The 22,077-nt window shown below is 40.7% G+C and overlaps 1 protein-coding gene across 1 annotated transcript in view; it reads right to left on the reverse strand.

The window, feature by feature from the left end:
- Positions 1-22,077, reverse strand: part of exoc4 (exocyst complex component 4) — a 318,954-nt gene that overhangs the window by 259,092 nt on the left and 37,785 nt on the right. The window contains 3 exon segments of the mRNA XM_034163907.1: positions 10,263-10,443; positions 18,814-18,968; positions 20,048-20,148. Of these exon segments, the coding sequence (XP_034019798.1) occupies positions 10,263-10,443; positions 18,814-18,968; positions 20,048-20,148 (437 nt within the window).

A 22,077-nucleotide genomic window follows, 5' to 3' on the forward strand; every position in this document is an offset into this window, starting at 1 on the left:
GGGGAACTCCTAGATATAAGGTTTAACCTTTCAGCAAAAATAAACACACTTACAGCCTGGGACAAAAATAGGTGTAGGCTGTATAATTTGTTACCCCATTCATGACAATTGTACAGGGCCTGAATTTTTATGTAACTAGTGATTTAAATTAATACTCACTCACTCACCTTCAACCGCTTATTCGGGATTGGATCTCGGGGCAACAGCTTCAGCAGGGGACCAAAAACTTCCCTTTCCTGGCCCACATTACCCACCTTTGTCTGGGGGATCCTGAGGCGTTACCGAGCCAGTGTGGAGATATAATCTCTCCATCTAGCCCTGGGTTTTCCCCAGGGTCTCCTCCCAGATGGACGTGCCCGGAACACCTCCTTAGGGAGGCATCCTTACCAGATGCCCAAAGCATCTCAGGTGGCTCCTTTCATGAAGGAGCAGTAGCTCTACTCAAAGCTCGTCACGGATGACCGAGCTTCTCACCCTATCTCTAAGGGAGACAGCAGCCACCCTCCTGAGGCAACCCATTTTGGCCACTTGATCTAGTTCTTCCGATCGTGACAACCCTCATGATCACAGGTGAGAGTCGGAACGAAGAGTGACCAGTAGATTGAGACCTTCCCCTTTTGGCTCAGCTCCCTTTTCATCACGACAATACGGCAGAGAGAATGCACTGTCCATGCTGTGCCAATTCTCCGGCCAATCTCACGCTCCACTGTCCCATCACTTGTGAACAAGACCCCGAGGTACTTGAACTCCTTCACTTGGTGCAAGACCTCATTCCCTACCCGGAGTAGGCAATCCATAGGATTCCTGCTGAGAACTGTGGCCTTAGATTTACAGGTGCTAATCCTCATCCAACTTTAAGTTATGAAGTTGGAATAATTAGGGGTGTGGTCAATTTGAGTGACAGCTATCATCTGGGCTGATAGCTCCTTTTTGAACATTTATTACAAATGGCTGAGATAAAAATATGACTTGTTGTGTGGTTAAATGTACTGACGAGCATCTAAGAATTCCTGTCTTCTCAGTGCATGAAAACATTATCATTTCATTTGTATGTTAACACCAATTTCCAGATACTGATTGCTAGGTAACCTGAGCTACACCGATTGTGCCAGTTATTGACGTATATGGTAGTAATAGTCTTTAATAAGCACACCCATGCAATCAGGTATAACTTCCTGTGTATCGCATTCTGTAAATGTGTTAATCACCCAAATTACATAGCTTGCTAGCCTTCGCTAACTTGGTACCTTTGAAAAAGGTGGGCATGCTTGGGCTTCATTCATCCTGCCCCGGTCACACCGGTCTTGTCCATGCTCCACCATTTTACCTGTTTATAAGTTGGCCGGGAGATAGGCGGGGTCAAACACGGTCAAGTTGGCAACATTCAGAACCAACCCATTTAACCATTAAACTCATTCTTCATAAAACTCAAAGGTGATATCACTGAGGGTTTGTCCATTATTTTTGGACTCTGAGGAAAAACCTCAGCGGCTGCTGTTAAATTAATAATAAAATAGTTATACCTTCATGAATGGGACTCAAATGGTTAACAGTGACTAATCTCAAAGTTGAAAATTAAATTTCATATTTTGTGAAATAGAAAGCTCAAGGCAGGGGTGGTGGCCAAGTGGTTAATGCGCTTGGTTTCAGTGCAGAAGGTTCCAGGTTCCCACCCCTGCCACATTTCTCCATGTAATGTGGAGTTGCGTCAGGAAGGGCATCCGGCGTAAAACCTGTGCCAATTCAACATGCAGATCCACCTTGGATTTGCTGTGGCGACCCCGAGTGCAAACAAGGGAGCAGCCGAAGGGACTTACTTTCTGTGCTATAGAATGCTCACATCACTGAATTATTACAGTGCTGCCTGTGGCTCACAGAAAACACCATCTTAGTTTTAGTGTTTGCTTAAAAACGGAATAGAGCGCAACACAAAATCTCTCTTTATGCTGATGATATTTTATAATACATAACAGAACCTTTAATCTGTTTCACATATTAGTCGATATATCAACTCACTTTGGAACTTTCTCAGGTTATAATATTAACTTCTGTAAATCTTAGCTATGCCCCTGGAAACCCTCAGAGACACTAACAGCTCCCTAAATCCTTTTCCTCGGTCTTTGTCAGGTTTTGTATATTTGGGTATTCAAATTATTCCAATGTTTCATCAACATTCAAAGCTAAATTTAACCCTGTCCTACAATCTCTTCAGAGAGATCTAGATAGATGGGCTTCACACTTCCTCTCACTACTCAGTAGAATGTCTATAATTATAATCTGTTCTGTCAAGATTGCTGTATCCCCAGCAAATGATTCCTCTGCAAGGTGCAAAAATTATTTAATAGCTGGTTAAACTGCTAAGTAAATGTTTAACTGACTTTATATGGAATAAAAGAAAACCAAGGTTCAAACTGAAAGGTCCGAGTTCAAATGGAAGTTTGGCTGTGCCAAATATTAAATGGTATCAATTAGTAACTCAACTGAGGTTCATAGCAGAATGGATTAAAGATGATAATACCTCTGTGTGGTTGGGCTTGGAGAAGTCTCAAACCCCTGGCTCACTATTGGGTCTTCTGTCTTGTAAGAATTAAAAAACAGCCAGGAACCTTTGAAATAACAACCCTATAGCTGTAATACTTTAAACGCATGGTTTATGACACGAAAATATGAGGAAAGATCCAATTTAACCTCTGTGCACATCCCAATCCAGGGTAATCCTTACCCCCCCCCCCCCCCCCCCGGTATATCGGATGAAGGATATGATGTTTGCACACTTAAGGGGAAAAAGAAAATGGGTGATTTATTTGAAACTTCTACTCTGCTGTCGTTTGAACAAATGCGAAAGAAATATAATCTCCATAAACATCATTTATTCAGATACCTTCAGGTTCGGGACAACATAAAAAAACAACTCTCAAAATTAATAGCACTTCATCAGCAGTGGAGCAATTACATCTCCAAGGCCCTGCCAACAAAGCCATATGCCATTGTTGAGTCAAACTGATGTGGCAAAATGAAATTGGTGTCAATATCAGTAAAGAAGAATGAGACGTAATCTGAGATCATACTAAAAACAAAAAGAATTCCGTGTTAAAGCATGCAAGAATGCTGCCAATCAAAATTCTGCACCGTGTACAAATTTTTCCCATCAAAAGTCATCAGATGAATCGTCAACTTTCACCTTTGCTTTTGAAGTGCAAGACTACTACAGGAACTCATACACATGGTGTCTGTTCATGTTTAAAACTTCAATCCCACTGGATGGACATTTTACAGGACATGGAAAAGATACTCTGAGTGTCTTAGAAATTGGACCCTTTATTCCTGCTCTTTGGACATCCAAGTTGGGACTTTACAATATCCTTGCTTTTGCGGCAAGGGAAAAGTATTTTCATGTCTTGGATAAATGATAAACCTCCTACTCAAATAATCTGGCACAGAATCCTCATGGAATGCGTTCCGGGGAGTATTTGACCTGCTTGTTTCATTCCTCAAAGGGACAGTTTCTGAGAATTTAGACTCCGTATCGTCATTTCACTAACTCTTCAGTCACTTCCATACATTCATATTTCATCAATTACTGAAAATCTGGTGCTCGTTCACAAAAAGGTCACTGCTTGTTGCACCCATTACTCCTTAATTACTTGATTTTTGTTTTGTCTTTGCTATAAGTCTGTACTGTGGACCGTTTGCTTCATTTTGGATGAGGCCATTTCCGTATTTTGCTTTTCTTTTGACACAGACTGGTGTTGTGCTCAGACATTTATTATAAAAAAAAAAACAAAACTCAATAAAAACAAAAAAACAGAGAAAAAAAAGGAATGTAGCACTGGCACAAAATTTATATCCTGTTCAAGTTGAAATTTTTTATTTTTTTTTTTCCCGTGAGTGAATTTATTTAATAATGCATTTGTTCATTGTGTTTTAATGTTTGCATCTAAAATAAGTAGGTGAGCAGACTAGCAAGTAATGAAAATGATTTAATCCCAGCACAGGAGAGACTTTGTTCTTCAATGAATTATCATTTTAAAAAGGTGTCTGACTGCAGAAGACATCAAAAAACGCAAGACTCCTGATCGATGAGACAGACCAGATATCGCTTCCTTCTGAAGTGAATTTACATATTTCTGATTATTCTTTTTTTTTTTAAAAGGTAGTAAATGTCATGCTGAAGTCACTGAATTGTTACATATCAACCGTGCATTCAAAGATCAGACACACATGCTGACTGACTGACAGCTGTGTTACATTAATTATTACAGTACTCTTAATTTAACAATATTCCTATGATGAAAATTACACCATTGACTTCTGGGTGCTCCCCGTGTTTCTGTCAGACCTCACGCATGTCAGCTGGTATGTCATGTGGAAAGGTCAACCTGGTTTCTCTACTTCTCAAAATGTGTACCAAAAAAAGAAAAGGATTTCTGAACACATCAGTCGCTAACATTTAAACGTTTAAGCTTTCAAGGTCGAAGGACATGTGACTAATCGAAAGGTGACTTCATATTATTCCTCAATAGTAACTTTAGTTGCAGCTTTAACCAGTTCCCTGAAATAAACATTCTACGTATCCTCTGTGACAGTGATCCACAAAAGTCTGGGACATAAAAAACATGTTCTTCGTGTATGTGACCTATTCTAACAAAAACAGGAAATACTTCAGCTGCCAATCAAAAGTGTGACTGGACGTCTGGATGGGTCTCAGAGAAATTTTTACATTTCAAAGTGGACATTTGCGAGGCCAAAGTTTTGACCTTTGCATCATGTGTGCAAACAGCCATAACTCCTAAATGGCTAATGTGATATTTAAAAATTAAATAAAATACGTTACTAAAGCTGGCAATCTACAACTTACTGTAAACACAGTTTGTTGGCTTCACTACACCTCCACCGTGGTTGTGTAAAGAGGTGAAATCTTCAAGTATTGTATTTTGTATCACCAGTTACACTATACGTAGTCCCTAAAGGGACATCGAGATCTCTCAGGGACCAGCCAGCTATCCAAAGTGCAGCAAACTGACCTAGAAGTGAATGAGCTAAACTAAAAAATGTGCAAAAATACAACAACAAAAAAAACCCTGACTGATAGCCATAATTTATATTAAAACTTTAAATGGAGGCTATGTACAAGTATACCATATCAGAGCAGAAAATTAACGTAGTCTTTTAAAACAACAACACAGTATAACGTGAATGACTGTAGTTGCCCGTGGAAACCAAGAGTAAACAAATCAATGCGATTGCTAGAGCTTTTACTACTAAGCGCAAAAGGAAATAGGCTACAAGATCTTGCAAAAGTGTGTGTGTGTGTATATATATATATATATATATATATATATATATATATATATATATATATATATATATATATATATATATATATATATATATATATATATATATATATATATATGTATATATATATATATATATATATAATTAACTTGTGTTATAGAAAAAGGTGCCATTACTTACGCAACCCATAATTTTGGTTTTTGTATTTGTTATATCAAGTTGCAGAGATTTGATTTTCAGACTGTGATCATTAAAGAGGATAATTTTAGAAAGTTTAACACTGAGAAACCTGAAATACTTTATTTTAATGGTGCAAAGGCACTAAGTGTCCTCAGAAGCTACACACTGCCACCTGCTAAAGGTTGCAACACAACTACAGTGCCTTAATTGAGAGAGTGGCATCAACTCAGAACAAGGCGCCATTTTGATTCCAACTGCGCTGAACTACTGAATGAACCGTTTATGTTTTCATCATTTTTTAAAAATCATTTAACCACAAACAGCAACATATCCAGGTACAGGTGATATCAAAATAAATATAAAAATGGTTAAGCTATCAAATTTACAATTTATGATGACTTATTTAATTAATTTAAAGCCTGATTTATGCTTTTGCAGCTCTGCAACTCCGTGTCATGCAATGAAGTGCATGACCATTTTAAAGTTCTCCGTCTCGGGATTCTGCTTTATTCTGGACTAATTTGACCCTCAACAAGCTTTTCTTTCTACAATCATCATCTCTTCCACTCAGTGTTGTAAAGTTGTGGACTTTTATGATCCATTTGTAATCAGTGTGCGCACTGCAAACACTATTAAAATATGAAACAGTGAAAGCCGAAAAGTGTCAAATCACAGCCTTTTGTGTCTGATTTAACAGGTGCACGTCCAGGCTGCGGGTCCGAGCCTGAGTACAGTGTGAAAAAAATAAATGGTCGGACTTTTAATCACAGAAATGACAACTGTCCCATATTCCACAAATCAGCGTGTGTCAGCACTGAACTTTAATTTTTACCTCTGTTACTGTGCACATCCAGATTGCTCGGGATTTTTAATGGAAATACATTGTGATCGGATGGGACACTTTATCCGATGTGAGTGAAAATCTGTTGTATAAAATTCATTATATACAGTGTTTATTACACTGAAAACGATACAAAAAAATTGGGAATTTTTTTGTCTGGTTTATACGATGACAGTTTCTTTGAGTTTTACTGTACGTGGTACTGAACAATAAATTTACCTCGCAAAGTTTTGATGATTATATCGGCTTCCATCTCACACAGCTGACTTTATTTTCCCAAATGTTTCTTCTGTTGGGTTCTGTAAGGAATCTGTAAATCTTGAAGTCCTTGTTGTGTCTATTTGTGCCTCCAAATGCACAATAACCCGGCATTTTCAGCAAATAAATAAATAAAATAGCTGGATTTACATGCAGACAGATTAACAGCGAACACTATGAGTCACATGACCTTTTTTCTGACCCATCATGTTGCCACTCCCTCAATTAAGGCACCCTAAACACAACATGAGAAGAATCAGAGGACGAATACTACCTATCGTCTTGTCGAGAAGAATCTCATCAGAAATCTTGAATTTGGAGATTCCAAGAAGACAAAGCGATGAAAGAATAAATGTGCGGCGTAACGCACACTGACCAGGACATCACTCTCCAGACAAGGATGCAAAAATCAACTGCAAGTACATATTTTTTTCTGATTTCATGGAATTATTTAAGAGAAATAAGTATGATATTTAACTGACTGAGTTTGGGACAGGTGCAGGTTAGGAACAAATACTGTGCAGAACTCTGTGATCCTCAGTTTAGGAGCTACGGAGCTCACAATCAAATTCTGAACAATACCCTCAACTGGGATCTTGTCACGTTATGGGTCCACACTGAGTATACTGAAAATATTTAACAAAGGTACTTCGGGAACAGCAGAAATCTAATTTGTTCTCATTGCTGATGTGATTTTGGAAGACACACAGAGTTAAACCAAGAAGGTGAAAGGGAGTGTGGGAGTGAGACGAGCAAAAGAAAGCAAGATAATGAGATTAAGAGGGAAATTACAAGGAGCATGAGGGATATGTGCAAGGTTTTGCAAAAGTGAGAGAGTGTATTACAGAGATGATCGGAATAATGCTGAAGGAAGGAAGGAGAAAAGGAAATGGAGAGTGGTACATTAAGGCAAAAAAAAAAAAAGTTAAAACGGGAAGCATGTGGGGGGGGGATGAGGAGCCTTCATTCTGATATAACTGGTAAGGAAATAATAACAGAAGCGAGTGAATGAGAAAAACTCATTTTCATGTAATGACTATTCTAATCAAAAGATTACATTATCTCTCATCGCCGAGTGAGAAGAGCGCGGCGCCCCTGGCAACTGGGTGTTGTCAGTGGTCACATGCTGCAGAAATGAGCTGGAGCCGCAGCGCCACAGCAGCGCCATTACAGTACATTCCTGAGCACAACCACGACTTTATACACACACACACGCAGCTACGGTTAAACACTGATGGAAGACAAACCTTTAATCATAAATCTGTATACTGTTGTTACAACTTTACAGTTTTAGCTTCAGTAAAAACGCGTTTGTGCATTCGGCCTGAAAAACACCAGGTGTGTTACAGGAGGTGGGTGTTGTCTGTCATTTCAGCAGACGTGTTAACAGATTACAGCATGCACACCGAATGCATGAGGGGAGCATCCCAGAAGTGTGTGTTTTGTCATAGCTACCATGTCACACAACCAAAAACACAGCTCACATGTTCCACCGTGTTAATGTGTGCACACACAACACATCTGGTGTCAAAAAGGCATTCGATCTGATTAGCTTAATTTTGAAAATTAAAAAGAAACTGTTACGGGATTCACATGAGCCAAAACAGTAAAGACTTTTGCTGGCATAAAAATGACGCCTGCCCCTTTGTGCAAGTCTACAAAGACTCAGTGGGAATTTAAAGGCCCTGTCACACGTTGACGATTTAGCCAGCGTATGCCAATCGTATTAAAAAACACTGGCATAAGTTCAATAAGTTAAGGGTAAGTTTTTTATAAGTTAAGAGCAAGCTGAAACACGCTGAAGTTCGCTGATGTACGTCCTGATAAGCTGAGCTCCTCAAAACATTTTGGGCATGCTGAAAATTATCAACGCATGCCAGGGTGTGACTCATACATCCTGCACATGCGGGACATAAGTTGTAGGTAAGTTATGTGATTGTTGGCACACTTTTCTTGTAATTTACTTCGTAATTTACGTATAAATACATCCATTAACACTGGCCACTGACTGGCTAAAAGCTGTGGTCCTCATGCAAGCAGACTGTTTCATTCACACACAGAGTAAATCTGACCTGTTCATTTCAGTCCAATTCACCATCAAAGCCCGACATGAATCCACATAAAGCTCCTGATTTTTGAAAATGATGTCTGAAAATACTTTAATTCGTGGCTGTAAACGAGGCGTTTTAAAGCAAGTCCCTCTGTGGTTTTTCTGCTGCAGGTGCATTTCTCAGAGGATCCTGGTGTTGCACTCTGATCACTCAGAAGCGCTGTGATGATTTAAACTTTTAAAGCGCCATCGCTGTCAGTGTGATCATCAGACGACCTGATTGACCGATCAGGGTGATCACACCTGATTAAAGCGTCGTTGCTGTCGGTGTGATCATCAGATGACCTGATTGATCGATCAGGGTGATCACACCTGATTAAAGCGTCGTTGCTGTCGGTGTGATCATCAGATGACCTGATTGATCAGGTGTGGTCACGCCTGATAAATGCGCTGTTTAAACATTTAAAGCGCCATCGCTGTCGGTGATCACCACTCCGACAGATCACACAGCACTTCCTTTAGATCACACCTGATCGTGGTCAACTGGCGCTTTAAAAGTTTAAATCATCACAGCGTTTCATTATTCAGGTCTGTGATGAGCTGATTAGCAGACCTGAAAGCAGCCACTCAGCGCTTTAAAAGTTTAAAGAGTCACAGCACTTCATTCATTCACAGCATTGTTTACCACAACCAGTCGACTCAATAGCATTCTGTACACCATGAAAATGGTCCACCAAGATAAAAAATGAAAATAAAAAAATAAAATAATGTTAAATTACTCTGTTTCCAATATGCACCACATCGTGCAGTACCGACCCGAACCAGTGAGTGGAAACGGGGCTGTCGGCATATGCTGGTTAATCGTCAAGGTGTGATAGCTCCATTAATTTATTAGACGTACGCCAGCGTGTTTAATATGGTCAGTATACGCAGGCTAAACAGTCAAGGTGTGACAGGGCCTTAAGGCAGAAGCTTTTCATCACAGTTCACAATCTGTGTCTCTGGAGTGCATAAAGGATGCATGAGGGAAACGCCACACATTAAAAACAGACAACCCACAGAAAAAAGCAACAAGCATAAAGCTGTTCTTTTTGCTGAATTTCACAGAGAGAGAGACAGAGACAAAACACACCTCTGCCTTGAGAGCAACGACAAGCAAAGGTTTTTGTTTGAGATTCACTGTAGGTCAGCACCACAGCTACTCAAACAGGCGCAGGGATCAGGAATCCTAAAAAGCAGCCAATTAATCCAAAATCAAGCTTCCCTTGTGGGGCTGGAATTTTTGCTGAACGCCGTCACAGCACTGCAAGTTTGTCAACTGAATGAGAAGGTGAATTAAATCAGAGTTTTAAACAAAGTGCTGCGAGGAAAATAATTCAAGGATGAACAAATGTCTGCAGTGATGGATGAACAAAATAAAGACAGAACTCACAGTGAAGCCATCTGTTAGAAGAGTTGATAGAAAGTGAAGTGCTGCCATATGCCGTCTTACAAAACCTGCTTTGCATCACGCAGATTAAAACTTCTTAATAAATTACCGGCAATGGGAAAGCTTTTTTTTTTCTCCCCCTCTTTCCAACTGCAGGATCGTTTCCTGTAGAGATAAATGTGTGTTCACTGTCGTTCATATCTGACCTGCAGCACAGTCTGAATTTTGGCAGAGACGTCGGCCTGCTCGTACAGTTTGATGCCTTCTTCCTGAGCGCCGCGGGGGCACTGCACCGCGATGCGCTGCAGGTGGGTCAACACCACACTGTGCGCCTGGGCCACCGCCTTGAACTTATCAAACAGGAGTTCCAGCAGTTCCAACAGCAGCCTGCAGAGGGAGCCAGGGGGAAGAGGAAAGGGGAGTGGGTGGGTGCGTGTGAGAGAGAGAGAGAGAGAGAGAGAGAGAGAGAGAGAGAGAGAGAGAGAGAGAGAGAGAGAGAGAGAGAGAGAGAGAGAGAGAGAGAGGGGGGAGCCGAAGGGGAGTTAAGAGAAAAAAGTGGAGGAAGATAAGGTGAGCTCACAGGAAATGAGTCACAACTATTTAATAGAAATGAGTCAACAAATAAGAGGGACTCTGAAATGCAACATTTATTTGTAAGCATTTTCTTCTAGGGCATTCGGTAAAGCACCGATAACTGCCTGGGAAGACTTGGGTGACAAGATTGGTAGGCAAGAAATGTCTTCACTGACACAGCACTGTGGTCAGCAGAAGTTTTCTTTACTGAGTATTAACACCTAAAAGGAGCTTGAACGGGATTCCTGTGCATAAAATCCCATTTCTCTGTCACCAAAACTCTTTGATACTCAATACTGGGAAACTGTACATACAGAGGTGGGTTCTAGAATTGCCTAGCAAGGTCAAATTTATTAAATATCAAACACAAGGGCAAAGTCACATCTGTCTGTCTTTTTGTTGGTCTACTCCCTCCAGGGCCTTTTCCTGATTTCCACCAAACGTGGTATGTCAATGAAGGGTGGGCCCATAGCTGGGTAATCCCAGCTTCAGTGAGTAAAAGTCCTACCACATATTTGTTCCATTCACCCACTAAACCAGCTGGTTCTAATTAGTTCAACTCTTCAGGCAGGTTGATCAGGTAATCAGTGAAATCACCTGTTTTAAGTGCACATGTAGAAGCAAAACATGGTAGGACGTCTACTCACTGAAGCCATGGACTGCCCACCTCTAGTTGGCCCCAAAATTGCCCTTGTAAAATCTATTTTAACAAAAGTCAAAGAATGTAATTTTCAACCCAATTTGGACCAAATGTAGCTCACACTGAAGTGGTTTCCAGAACTGCCATGGCAGAGGTCAATCATCTGGGTTGTTGTGATCAAAGGTCAGATTATTGTAGCCTTTACTGTCTTCATGAACACGGATATTCTGAAAGAGCATCTGAGAAAGAATGTTTACGGTTTTTGATTATATATCCTATTTAGCTACTGAATAAGCAACTGGCCTGCCAATATGCAGACCTGGGTTCAATTCCCGCTGCCTGTGTTCTTAGACAAGATATAATCTTTACTGTCTTAATCCACCCAGCTGTGAATGAGTACCAGCCTTTCCTGGAGAAGTAATCTGTGTCGGACTGGTGTGTCGTCCAGGGGGAGTTGTATACTCTTATCCCATTTGATGCTACAGAATTTGGAGATAAGCACCAACGATCCTCAGGGCCTATATACGACTTAATTCTTCAGAGCACTACAAATAACACTTTACTGCTAGTTATACATCAGTACTTAGACTGAAACTTTTGATTGCTACAGTCTATGATAATAAAATATCACCATAAAAAAAAGCTCATGAATTCATTAAAGGCAAACAGTGGGTTTGAAAAAGCAATTGTGTTACTGAGTCTTTGGAACTGCAGTTCCAAAGCAGTTTCTGCAGTTTCAGATACAGTCTGAAACACCAAATCATGTTGATGAATGTGCAAGTTGTGGTGACAGATTGAATAAAAGACGACTTTGGCCTTTCTTCTGTAAGTTGTTGGATGTGAATTAAATGTGTAACATTGGTGTATTTGACATAAACATCAAACAACAAAGGCCAAAATTACAGTGTGAAATCTTGTTTTTCCTGCTCCTTCGGGGGAGTGATGATGGTTTTACATCAATGGAAACTAAAGAGCAGCGCTCAAGATCACAAAATACCCCCCTGCTTTGGAATACTACTTGCTTGCAGGGATTAAATATTGGTAGTAGTAAATCTTTAATTGACTGGTTAAACTTTGTAAAGTCCAGTTACCTCCTGTTAAAGATGTCAAACTGAAGTTTATTTTCCTCACAGCTTTATCTGGTGCACTACCAATGTGGGAGGTTTCACTGAAATCTATCGAGTGGTTTAGGAGGAATTGCAGTTACAAAGTCAATATCATACAGTATGACGTATCAACTGAAAACAAAAGTCCAATTATCTCTCCTTGACACTGTCTGACTAGAATTATTTTTCTTGAAGCTCATCTTCACATGGTGTGCCGCCACTGTGTGAAGTTTCATGGAAATCCACAAAATGGTTTTGGAGAAGCTGTACTTCCAAAGTCAACATCTTATGACGCATCAATCAAATGCGGAAGTCCAATTATTTCCCTTTGATGATGTCAGACTAGAATTACTTTCCTCTTTCCTTTTTTCCAGTTTCACTCAAATCCACCAGTTATAGAGAACTCACCAGGATGGCTCCTGTAGCACTCCCTATTCACCTATGACTGCTTCCCCATTCACTCCACTAACACCATCGTCAAGTTTGCTAATGGCACCAACGTAGTAGGACTGATAATGGACAACAATGAGTCAGCCTACAGGGAGGAGGTCCAGCATCTGACTGACTGGTGCTTCAATAATAACCAGGGCTTGAACACTACGAAAACCGACAAACTGTGGATTTCATGGAGTCCAAATGCACTGTGCACTGTGAATCAGCGGAGTGGAGGTAGAGAGAGCAGAGAGCTTCAGGTTTCTTGAAGTACACATCTCGATCAACTGTTAACACCTCCTATGAGGTGGAGAACCCCCCAGGACTGATGACTCCCCATCCTAAAGACTATAAACGCAATAACATATCAATCCAAGTCAGTCTTTTGTCACTCATCCATTTTATGCTGCCAATTTATTCTATTTTGTATATACTTAATATAATTACTAATTTTATCTTGTATTTTCTTTAATATACAGTCACAGGATGAACGGCTAAATTGCTTTTCACAGTATATTTCCTGGCATTTTCTTACAGTGACAAAGATCTATTCTGTTCTATTCTACGTATGAACAAAAGCATCGGCATTCACACAGTCATGTTCAGAATTACTGGCACCTCTGAATTTTCAAAAACAAAAGCAAATTAACCATTTTTTTTCCATAAAATATACAACATTACTGATCACCACCAACATAAAAAAAGTGCTGAAATATAGTGAAGAGGTGACAAAAAAAAAAAAAAAAATCACATTTACAGCCATCTTTCTTTAAACAAACCTGAGGATGAACACAGGAATATTTTAAAATCTATGAATATGTCTTGGATTTCATTTAAATCAATCATCATAGTTGCAGTGTGTACAATTTAGTGCCATCTAGTGGCGAGGCTGCAGATTGCTTTATGCCATTGCTGGTCACGAAATTGTTTTCCTTCTTCAGCCTGCACTAGCAAATCGTAGGCAGTGTATAAGTTAGCAACCACTGGTTCCTCTAATCTCTTCTTTAGTCTTCCAGCTGCGCGGAAAATAGTGAAAGGCGGAGTCAGACATGGCGGCCTCCGTGAGGGGCCTCGCTCCCATGTCAATATGGCAGGTTCATTTTAAGGTCAAGAAAAGAAAAAAGTGTCAAGATCCAACCCTCGTCCCTGCTGGGACCTTGGTAATGGATCAAATAGGGGATTGCCTGTTGGGGTGAAATACGGTGGGGACCTTGTGTGCATCATGACGGCTACAGTTGCCATGAAGGCCCAAAAGGAATCAAGAATTCCTCAACGGCAAATCACTTGGAGAAGCTGAGGGCTTCTAACCCAGTGAAGGCAGCAGATCCTCAGTCCCCGATCATCTGGGACCATGTGTTTGTCAGCGTGCAACTACATCCCCACGTTAAACAAACCCGCGCAAGGACGTCTCTTCAGAAACAGTGCATGTCAAGACTGAACCTGTTCAGGCATCTCCACATCCACCATCCTGTCTGGGAATTGACCAAGAGACCATCTTCATATCCTGGCAAAACAACGGGTAAAGAGGTAGCATGTGGGTGTGACCCTGGATGACCTGAGTGGGACAAATGAAGCCTGAATACACCCCATGTCATAGTTCCTGAGCAAGCTAACAACTTCTGTCCTACTCAAGATGTCCTTTAGTCTGTAATGTCAGATTTCATCTACAAGCTTCTCAAATCATACTTTTTCATTTTCATTTCTGGACCCTCTCTGCAACATGTTGTGAGCATACATACAGTAGAATTTGCAAAACATGGCGAAAATACGGAAGGCTGCTGCCAAACTTGCTCACGGATCCACATGTCGATAACAGATGTCATGTGGAACAAATGTACTTGTCTTTTTTCCTCCCCGGCATCGCTAAATCACCACTGTTGGCTCTCTCTGCCATCTGTAAGCTCGTTTCCGAGCCGCCACTGTGGCTCACTCTTATGGTTTTCCTTCAGGTGCCACGAGACCCGAAGATGAAGCGATTCATTGTTGTGCACCTCCTATAGAGAGAATGGCCCCGAAAGGACATTAAGACAAGGACATGTTTGTTCTTTTGCCTTTTGAAGCACGCTTGTGCCTTAAGTGTGTCACGTCATCCTGCTGTCAAACACAAAAGGACCTGCAGCAGAAAAAGAAAGCAGTAAAAGACGAGCAATCAGTTTAATGCGATCATTTTGCTTTGCTTGTTTCTAAATTGGATTTAATCGACTCAGTCCTTTCTGCTAAATGGACTCTTGTCAGTCAAGCTCATCTTCGCTTTAACTCAACTCTTTCTAAAGGATTCAGTTCTGCCAAATTTCCCAACAGAACAACAACAACAAAAGAAGAAGAAGAAATGAGGCTCCTTTCTTCTGCTGCAAAGTTACATGATTTGATGTAAATCAATTGAACTAAAGTTTGGTTGCACATGCATTTAACGTTGGCGGGTAGAACTGAATGAAGCATCGTACTCCTGAAAGGAGTCGGCAATGAAAAGCTCCTGAACCTGCACCAGCAGCCGCCATACATGCTGAAAAGTGCTTAAGTATTGTGTAACACTCTGCAGTGCTGTAAAATGTAGTGAGCAATATGCAAGACCATTGTTCCCCACAAGTGGTACACTGGTGGGAGTTGCCATAGCAACCAGACTTTACTTTAAATTGAACATAGGGAGAAGTAGGCGAGTGTGCATCCAAATACCAGCCGATGAGACGCAGAGGAGTCATGCAAATTCCATTTCGTGACACCGGCACAGTGCACATCTAACGTGCGCACAAAACCTTCATCAGGAAGGAATGAGTTAGATGGAGGTCACTGAGGTCAGATCAAACACTGCAGGCACCAGGAGGAGGAATGTAGACTGGGAGAAGCCGGCAGAAAACAAGCTCCTCTTAAAGGGTTTGGGATCAGCGGGTTGAGACCTACGCCGCCCCGTCTGCTTTCCGTACGTGTATAAGCGTGTAATTGCGGAGGCTGACGTGGCCGCTTTTGAGGGCGGTGTTCCTCGACGGCAGGTGTGGAATTGCTTGTATGTGTTTATCCCTGACCTGTGTGGGTTTAGAGCAGCGGTGCATTTGTTTGTGGTCTTCTGAGTCCGGTGCGTCGAAGCGTGCGGGTGATTCTCGTGTTTCATACCTGGTTGACTGTCTATGAACCTCGTGGGACCTTATTCAAAAACATGCTACTGACACAGAAAAGGCCTTCCAGTCTCTTCCTACTATGTGTATTTTCTTCCGCTTTCACTTGATTTTAGCTTAATGCAAACATTCCCCAGTGAAACCACCCTGACGTACAGGCAACACCTTCATCACATTAGATACAAGAGACAGAGGCAAAGCGACCAGCTGCCATTCATTTTCAATCAGACTGGATGTTTGACAGCAACAACATAAGTGCTCACTCGGTAGGCGAGGCCAAAACACACAAGAATTCTACTTCATTCAAATGCAAATACTAAGTGATGTGACACATTCTCTGCCAATGCGAGTGAAGGCAGCGTGATGTGTGCTCCTCACACACTCGAACAATAATACAAGACAGCTGTATTCTGGTATAAATCTAACATGTTTGCCATTTTTCTCTCATATTTTGTACAGGTTAGCAAGAAATTATCACTTCTCAATTCAAAAACACTGTTTTGTAACAAGAAAACTCCTCTGAGGTGATTTACAACGTCTCACGGAAATGCTAGCATGCTAACTAGTGATGCAAGAGGGTCATCATAACATTTTACTGAAACAAATCAAACTTTAGTTCTGTCAAGGAGTTAAGCATAGAAAAAAAAGAGCTCGTAGTGAGTGTGATTGGTTTAGAGTGATCGTAACACAATCCAAAAAGGCCACTTACGGGGTGGAACGAATGAAGTGTCAAGAAATAGAAGACAAAATTTGAAGCAAGAGGAATAAAACAAAACTGCAGCAGCACTTGGAGGGAAATATGAACATTGGTGCACACTGAAGATGGACCTGGAAATGTGCAAAGATTTGAATTCCGCTACTAAATTCACCTATCGCACTGGGTACAAACATACACCTCCTGCCCCACTGCCCCAACCTGGTGTACAGGAGTAAACTGTTTCAGAATGGCATCTTTGCAGATATCCTGATATTTCCACAAAAATATATAACACTGTATTTCATGCATACGAGGTCTCTTAGATAATAAACCGACCCTTTTATTTTTTTTTTTAACTATATGGATTTGAATGACATGCAATTACACCAATCATGCTTGAACCCTCGTGCGCATGCGTGAGTTTTTCCACGCGTGTCGGTGACGTCATTTCCCTGTGGGCAGGCCTTGAGTGAGATGTGGTCCCGCCCTCTCGGCTGAATTCCTTTGTTTCACACGCTGCTCGAGACGGCGCGCGTTGCTTTATCAAAATTTTTTCTGGACCTGTGAAGAATATCCGAGTGGACACTATTCGAGAAATTAAGCTGGTTTTCTGTGAAAAGTTTAACGGCTGATGAGAGATTATGGGGTGTTTCTGTCGGTGTAAGGACTTCCCACGGAGCGGGACGTCGCGCAGCGCTTCCAGGCGCTGTCGTCGGCGTGTTTCGAGCTGAAATCATCCTAATTTAAGGCTTAATTCACCCAGGACATCGTGAGAGAACAGAGAAGATTCAGAAGAGGCCGGCATGAGGAATTTATGCGGACATTCCACTATTTAAGGACATTTTTTAATGAAAGACGTGCGCGCAAATTCGCCGAGTTGTTTACGTGACGACTCGGCAAATCTGTGTGCGCCGCGACAGGAAAAACACCTCCGTGTTGAAAACCATTTGTAGAATTCAGGCGGCTTTTAATGGCTTTCAACAAGTGAGTAACTGAGAAATTGTTTAACAGCTTGGGCATGTTCCAACTTGCCCGTTAAGATTTCCAACGGAGGTGTTTTTCCTGCCGCGACCCCCCGCGGTCGGGTCCAGCCCGACATGCGACTCTGCCCGCATGTTCTTTCATTACAAAATGACCGTTAACAATGGAATGTCCGAATAAACTCCTCATGCCGACTTCTTCTGAAAGTTCTCTGTTCTCTGACGACTTACTGCGTCAACAGAGCCTGAAATGTGGAAGTTTTCAACTTGAAACGGCGAGACGCTGCCGCCTCGAAGCGCAGATCGCTGTCAGGCGCCGTGGGCCGTCCTTAAAGCGACACTACCAGACCAAAATCTCTCATCAGCCGTTAAAATTTTTACCGAAAACCAGCTGAATTTATTGAATGGTGTCCACTCAGTTGTGCCTTACAGTTTTGAAAAAATTTTTATCAAACAAAGCAACAGTCTCTGAGCCATTCCTAAACAATGAAAAAAAATCGACGAGCGGGTGGACGACTCCTCACTCAAAGACTGCCCACAGGCGAATGACGTAACCGACAGGCGTGAAAAAACTCTCGCATGCCCACGAGGGTTCAAGCATGTCTGATGTAATCACACGTGATTCAAATCCATATGGTTTTTGAAAAAAATAATAAGGTCGGATACTTTTCTAATAGACCTCGTATTTAATATAACGAGAAATGGACTGGGCACCTTTAACAATCAGATGTACTCTTGTTGGAGCAGAGTTCTTATACATGTTATCAAGCCTTTCAATCCGTATTTACAGATACTGATAAGTGTGTTGAAATTATTCTAACCAGGGGTGTTTCTCTACGAGTAAGAAAAGGGGATACTTGATAAACCATTCATCTTCATTAGACCTTTTTCAGCAGAAACAAGAGTAACCAAATAGTACTGCTTTTTGTTTTTGTTTGGGGTTTAGTGTGTGTGTGTGTGTGTGGAGTGCAAAGCACTAACATTATTCTCCGTCAGAAGGCATCATTAAATAAAAATAAACATTTCATCTTAACTGAGAATTGTTCCCAAATTTCTCTTTGTAGCTCTCCACATATCTAATTTTCTCACATTAATCTGTGAGTTTTTGACATTAATCTGTGTAAACCCTCATTTTTCAGGTTACTGCTCTCCCCTCAGAGAAAGACACACAACGTCTCAGTGCTTCAGTGTGCCTTCATGTCCCACACAGAGTCTGTACCTTGGTCGGCTTTCCTGTGCCAGGTTTTCTCCTCTCTGGTAGGCATGGTCTGCTATCTGAGTGGTGGACCTCTTGACAATCTGCTTCAGCTCAGGTTCCAGTCGCTCCATTATGGCTTTAATGGTCTCTGGTATCTTCTTCAGCATGGACAAAGCCTTAAAAAAAAAAAAATAATAATAATAATAATAATGATTAAGTCTGTGGACCACGAAGGCGGGCCATGAGGACGGATGTGACTGAAGCTGAAGTCACAAAGGACGACCCAATGTGACACGATGCCTGACATCATCATCAGCTGGGGATTGGTCATATTATGTGTTTGTGCGACTTAATTGAGATGATGCTCCAGTTTGTCACTGCAACAAACAGTGACCACGACTAGTGTACAGGTTCTACTTTGTATTTCTGCCATCCTGAGCAGCTTTTGTCATTCGTTGTCACAGTACACTGCAAGAACAATGAAAAAATTCTGGGTTCTATGCCGAATTTCTGCACATCCAGTTGATGCATATAACAGTCTGATGGCTGAGTTAGAAAACAAGAACTTCAGTCTACAAGAACTTCATAACCCAGAAGTGTTATGCTTCCTTGAGCTTAACCAACACAACACAGCACGACTCTGGGATATTAAACACACACAAAACTCCACCACAGAACTCAAACACCCTAATAGCAGGTCAGCACTAGAATGCGAGATGAGCCTTTCACGAACAGATCTGTATTTTTGCAGAAATAAAAACTTATTTTCCTGAATAAACTATGCAGAAAAACACTTTGGATGCTGGAAATTGTGTCATTTCATAATTAGTCCAGCAGAGGGCATTCCAATGGCATTGTTTACAATGCTGTCAAGCATGGCTGGGACCCCATCACCCTTTGGTGACATTCGCTACAAGAGAGAGGCAAAGCAACCAGCTGCAATTCATTTTCAATCAAAGTGGACGCTTTACAGTGATGAGATAAGTGGTCACTAAGCTGCCAGCTAGGTGGGGACAAAACAGATGAGAAGTCCAGAGACATTCCTTCTGTGCCCACATAAATTTCCGGTGGTACTGCTCCATTTCGTCTGTATTCAAAAGCTTTCAGAAATATGCCAAAACTGACCGCAGAGTGTGGACACAAGGCTCAGTCCATATCCATATTAAATTTATCTTCTTTGGGCCGAGCCATGAGTTGTCAAAACTCACACTTAATAACTGTGTAACGCTTATCAGGGTGTGTAATATGGGTGCACCTTAATAAGGATGCCCATGAACTGAGCACTGTTCTCCTCTGGATCCACCTCAGGGAGGTCAGCTTGGTTCAACTCTCGAATATCTTGTTGCAGCTCACGCACTAGATGCAAAAAACAAATAAATAAAAATATCACACATGGACAAATGTTTGATTCCACAGTAATACCCCAAAACTCACATTTACATAGAGCACGGCACTGATCAGTCATGGACAAAAAAAAAAAAAAAAACTTTAGACCTCCGTCAAGAACAACGTTGGGCAGAGTTCATGTTTTCACCCATGTTTGTTTGTTTGTTTTTGAACATCCTGTAACTGACAATTTGTCATATATCATTATGAAATTTTTACAGCCAATTCATACCCTTATAGGCAAGAACCGATTTAATTTTCAACGGCATAGGTCAAAGTCAGGAAAAATCTTGTAAAATTGGAAAAATCCCTATCTTTAATATTGAACAAATTTTCAAAAATTCATAACTGTCAAAAAATATCAAATTTATTTCATATTTGAAAGCGTTATGTAGGATGGAATCCTAAATCACCTGACAAAATTTGATCCAGATCTGATCTGGATTGTGGATTTTGTGTACATTTGAATGTAATATTGAAAAGCCCATTTGATGTACAGTTCACATTATATCTAAACCAAAAGTGCCGCAATCACTCCCATGTGTGACAATGAGGTGCAAACTGGCACTCTCAGTGAATAAACTAAATGTAATCCGCATCTGATCCGTATTGCGGATTTAGCGGATATTTGATTTTTAACACTAAAAATATTTTAGCTTATGAAAAAGCCACTTCCTACAGGACTTTGAAATATTTTCCAAAGTAAAAATTTGTAGAATTGGAAAATCATGTTGGCGGAGGTTTGCGCTCTACAAGCCCAGTGCGCTAGTTTGATAATTGTTGTTCATGTTTTAATGATTGGGGCCATGGTAACACGGTGACATATAAATGCCTCTGACAAATGTCATACATCATCTTAAAAAAAAAAAAAAAGATGTCAACCCTATAGTTACCTAAATGATGAAGGACAGAGAAGGTTATTTAACTGCGCTGCCACTCTCACGGCACACAGAAGATGAGATGCAAAGCTGGTCTTTGACTTGTTGGAAGCATTCATGGACTTCCTAAAAACAGTCTCCTACTGGTCCACACTTTAAAAAAAACAAAACCTTCTGACATTTATTCACCTCCTTTCTGTCGAACTCACACAGCCCAACATCTCCAAAACATGGAACACATCCATGTCATCCTCCCCCCTTTGAGCTCTCCATCTGACTTACCTACATTAACGGTTAAATTGAGAGTGGCAGCAGAGGGACACTCTAATTCCAATTAGCTGGGACGTCCTAATTCCCCATCAAAGCACATTGACAGTTAATGTTTATGGCAAATTTATTAACTTTAGGTATATTTCTTTTTCTGTTCTCAAAACCATCATTTCTGCAATAATTCTAATGATTACTAGCTATAAAAAAGATGATCTAATGTTATTATGCAAAAACAAAACTTTAGCCATTGATGGAAGCTGTGTTGGGATCATACACGTTAGCATAGTTGTAGGGACATAGCACCTTGTGGTTAATTGGTCGCTTTGTGTTTGCATAATGTGAAGTAAGATATGTTTTGGCTTTTAATTTTAGGCTCAGAAGGTCAATGAACTGAGGAAATATTCAGCATGCATTAGCACAAATTTTGCACAAAAGTGCCTATCGTATTTTTGTTACTGTCATTTGAGACTTAATTTAAATTTTCAATTTTAAAAGGCAACAAAACATAACTTCATTTCAAAATATAACTGGTTTTCATCTCTCCATCTTTTCATAAGAATTGCTTTTCAAATTAGTATGTATGCATGTCTAATACCAATATTATATTATACATAGATACAAACAGTACTGTGCAAAGGTTTTAGGCATCCCAGAGATATAATAAAAGGAGCTTTTGATGCCCCTCCCCCCACCCCCGTTTTTATTGGCATGTCAACATAAAATCATTTCCAAAAAAAGTGAATATGTGAGC

The sequence above is a fragment of the Thalassophryne amazonica genome, chromosome 22 (assembly GCF_902500255.1).
Source record: "Thalassophryne amazonica chromosome 22, fThaAma1.1, whole genome shotgun sequence".
NCBI classification, from domain to species: domain Eukaryota; kingdom Metazoa; phylum Chordata; class Actinopteri; order Batrachoidiformes; family Batrachoididae; genus Thalassophryne; species Thalassophryne amazonica.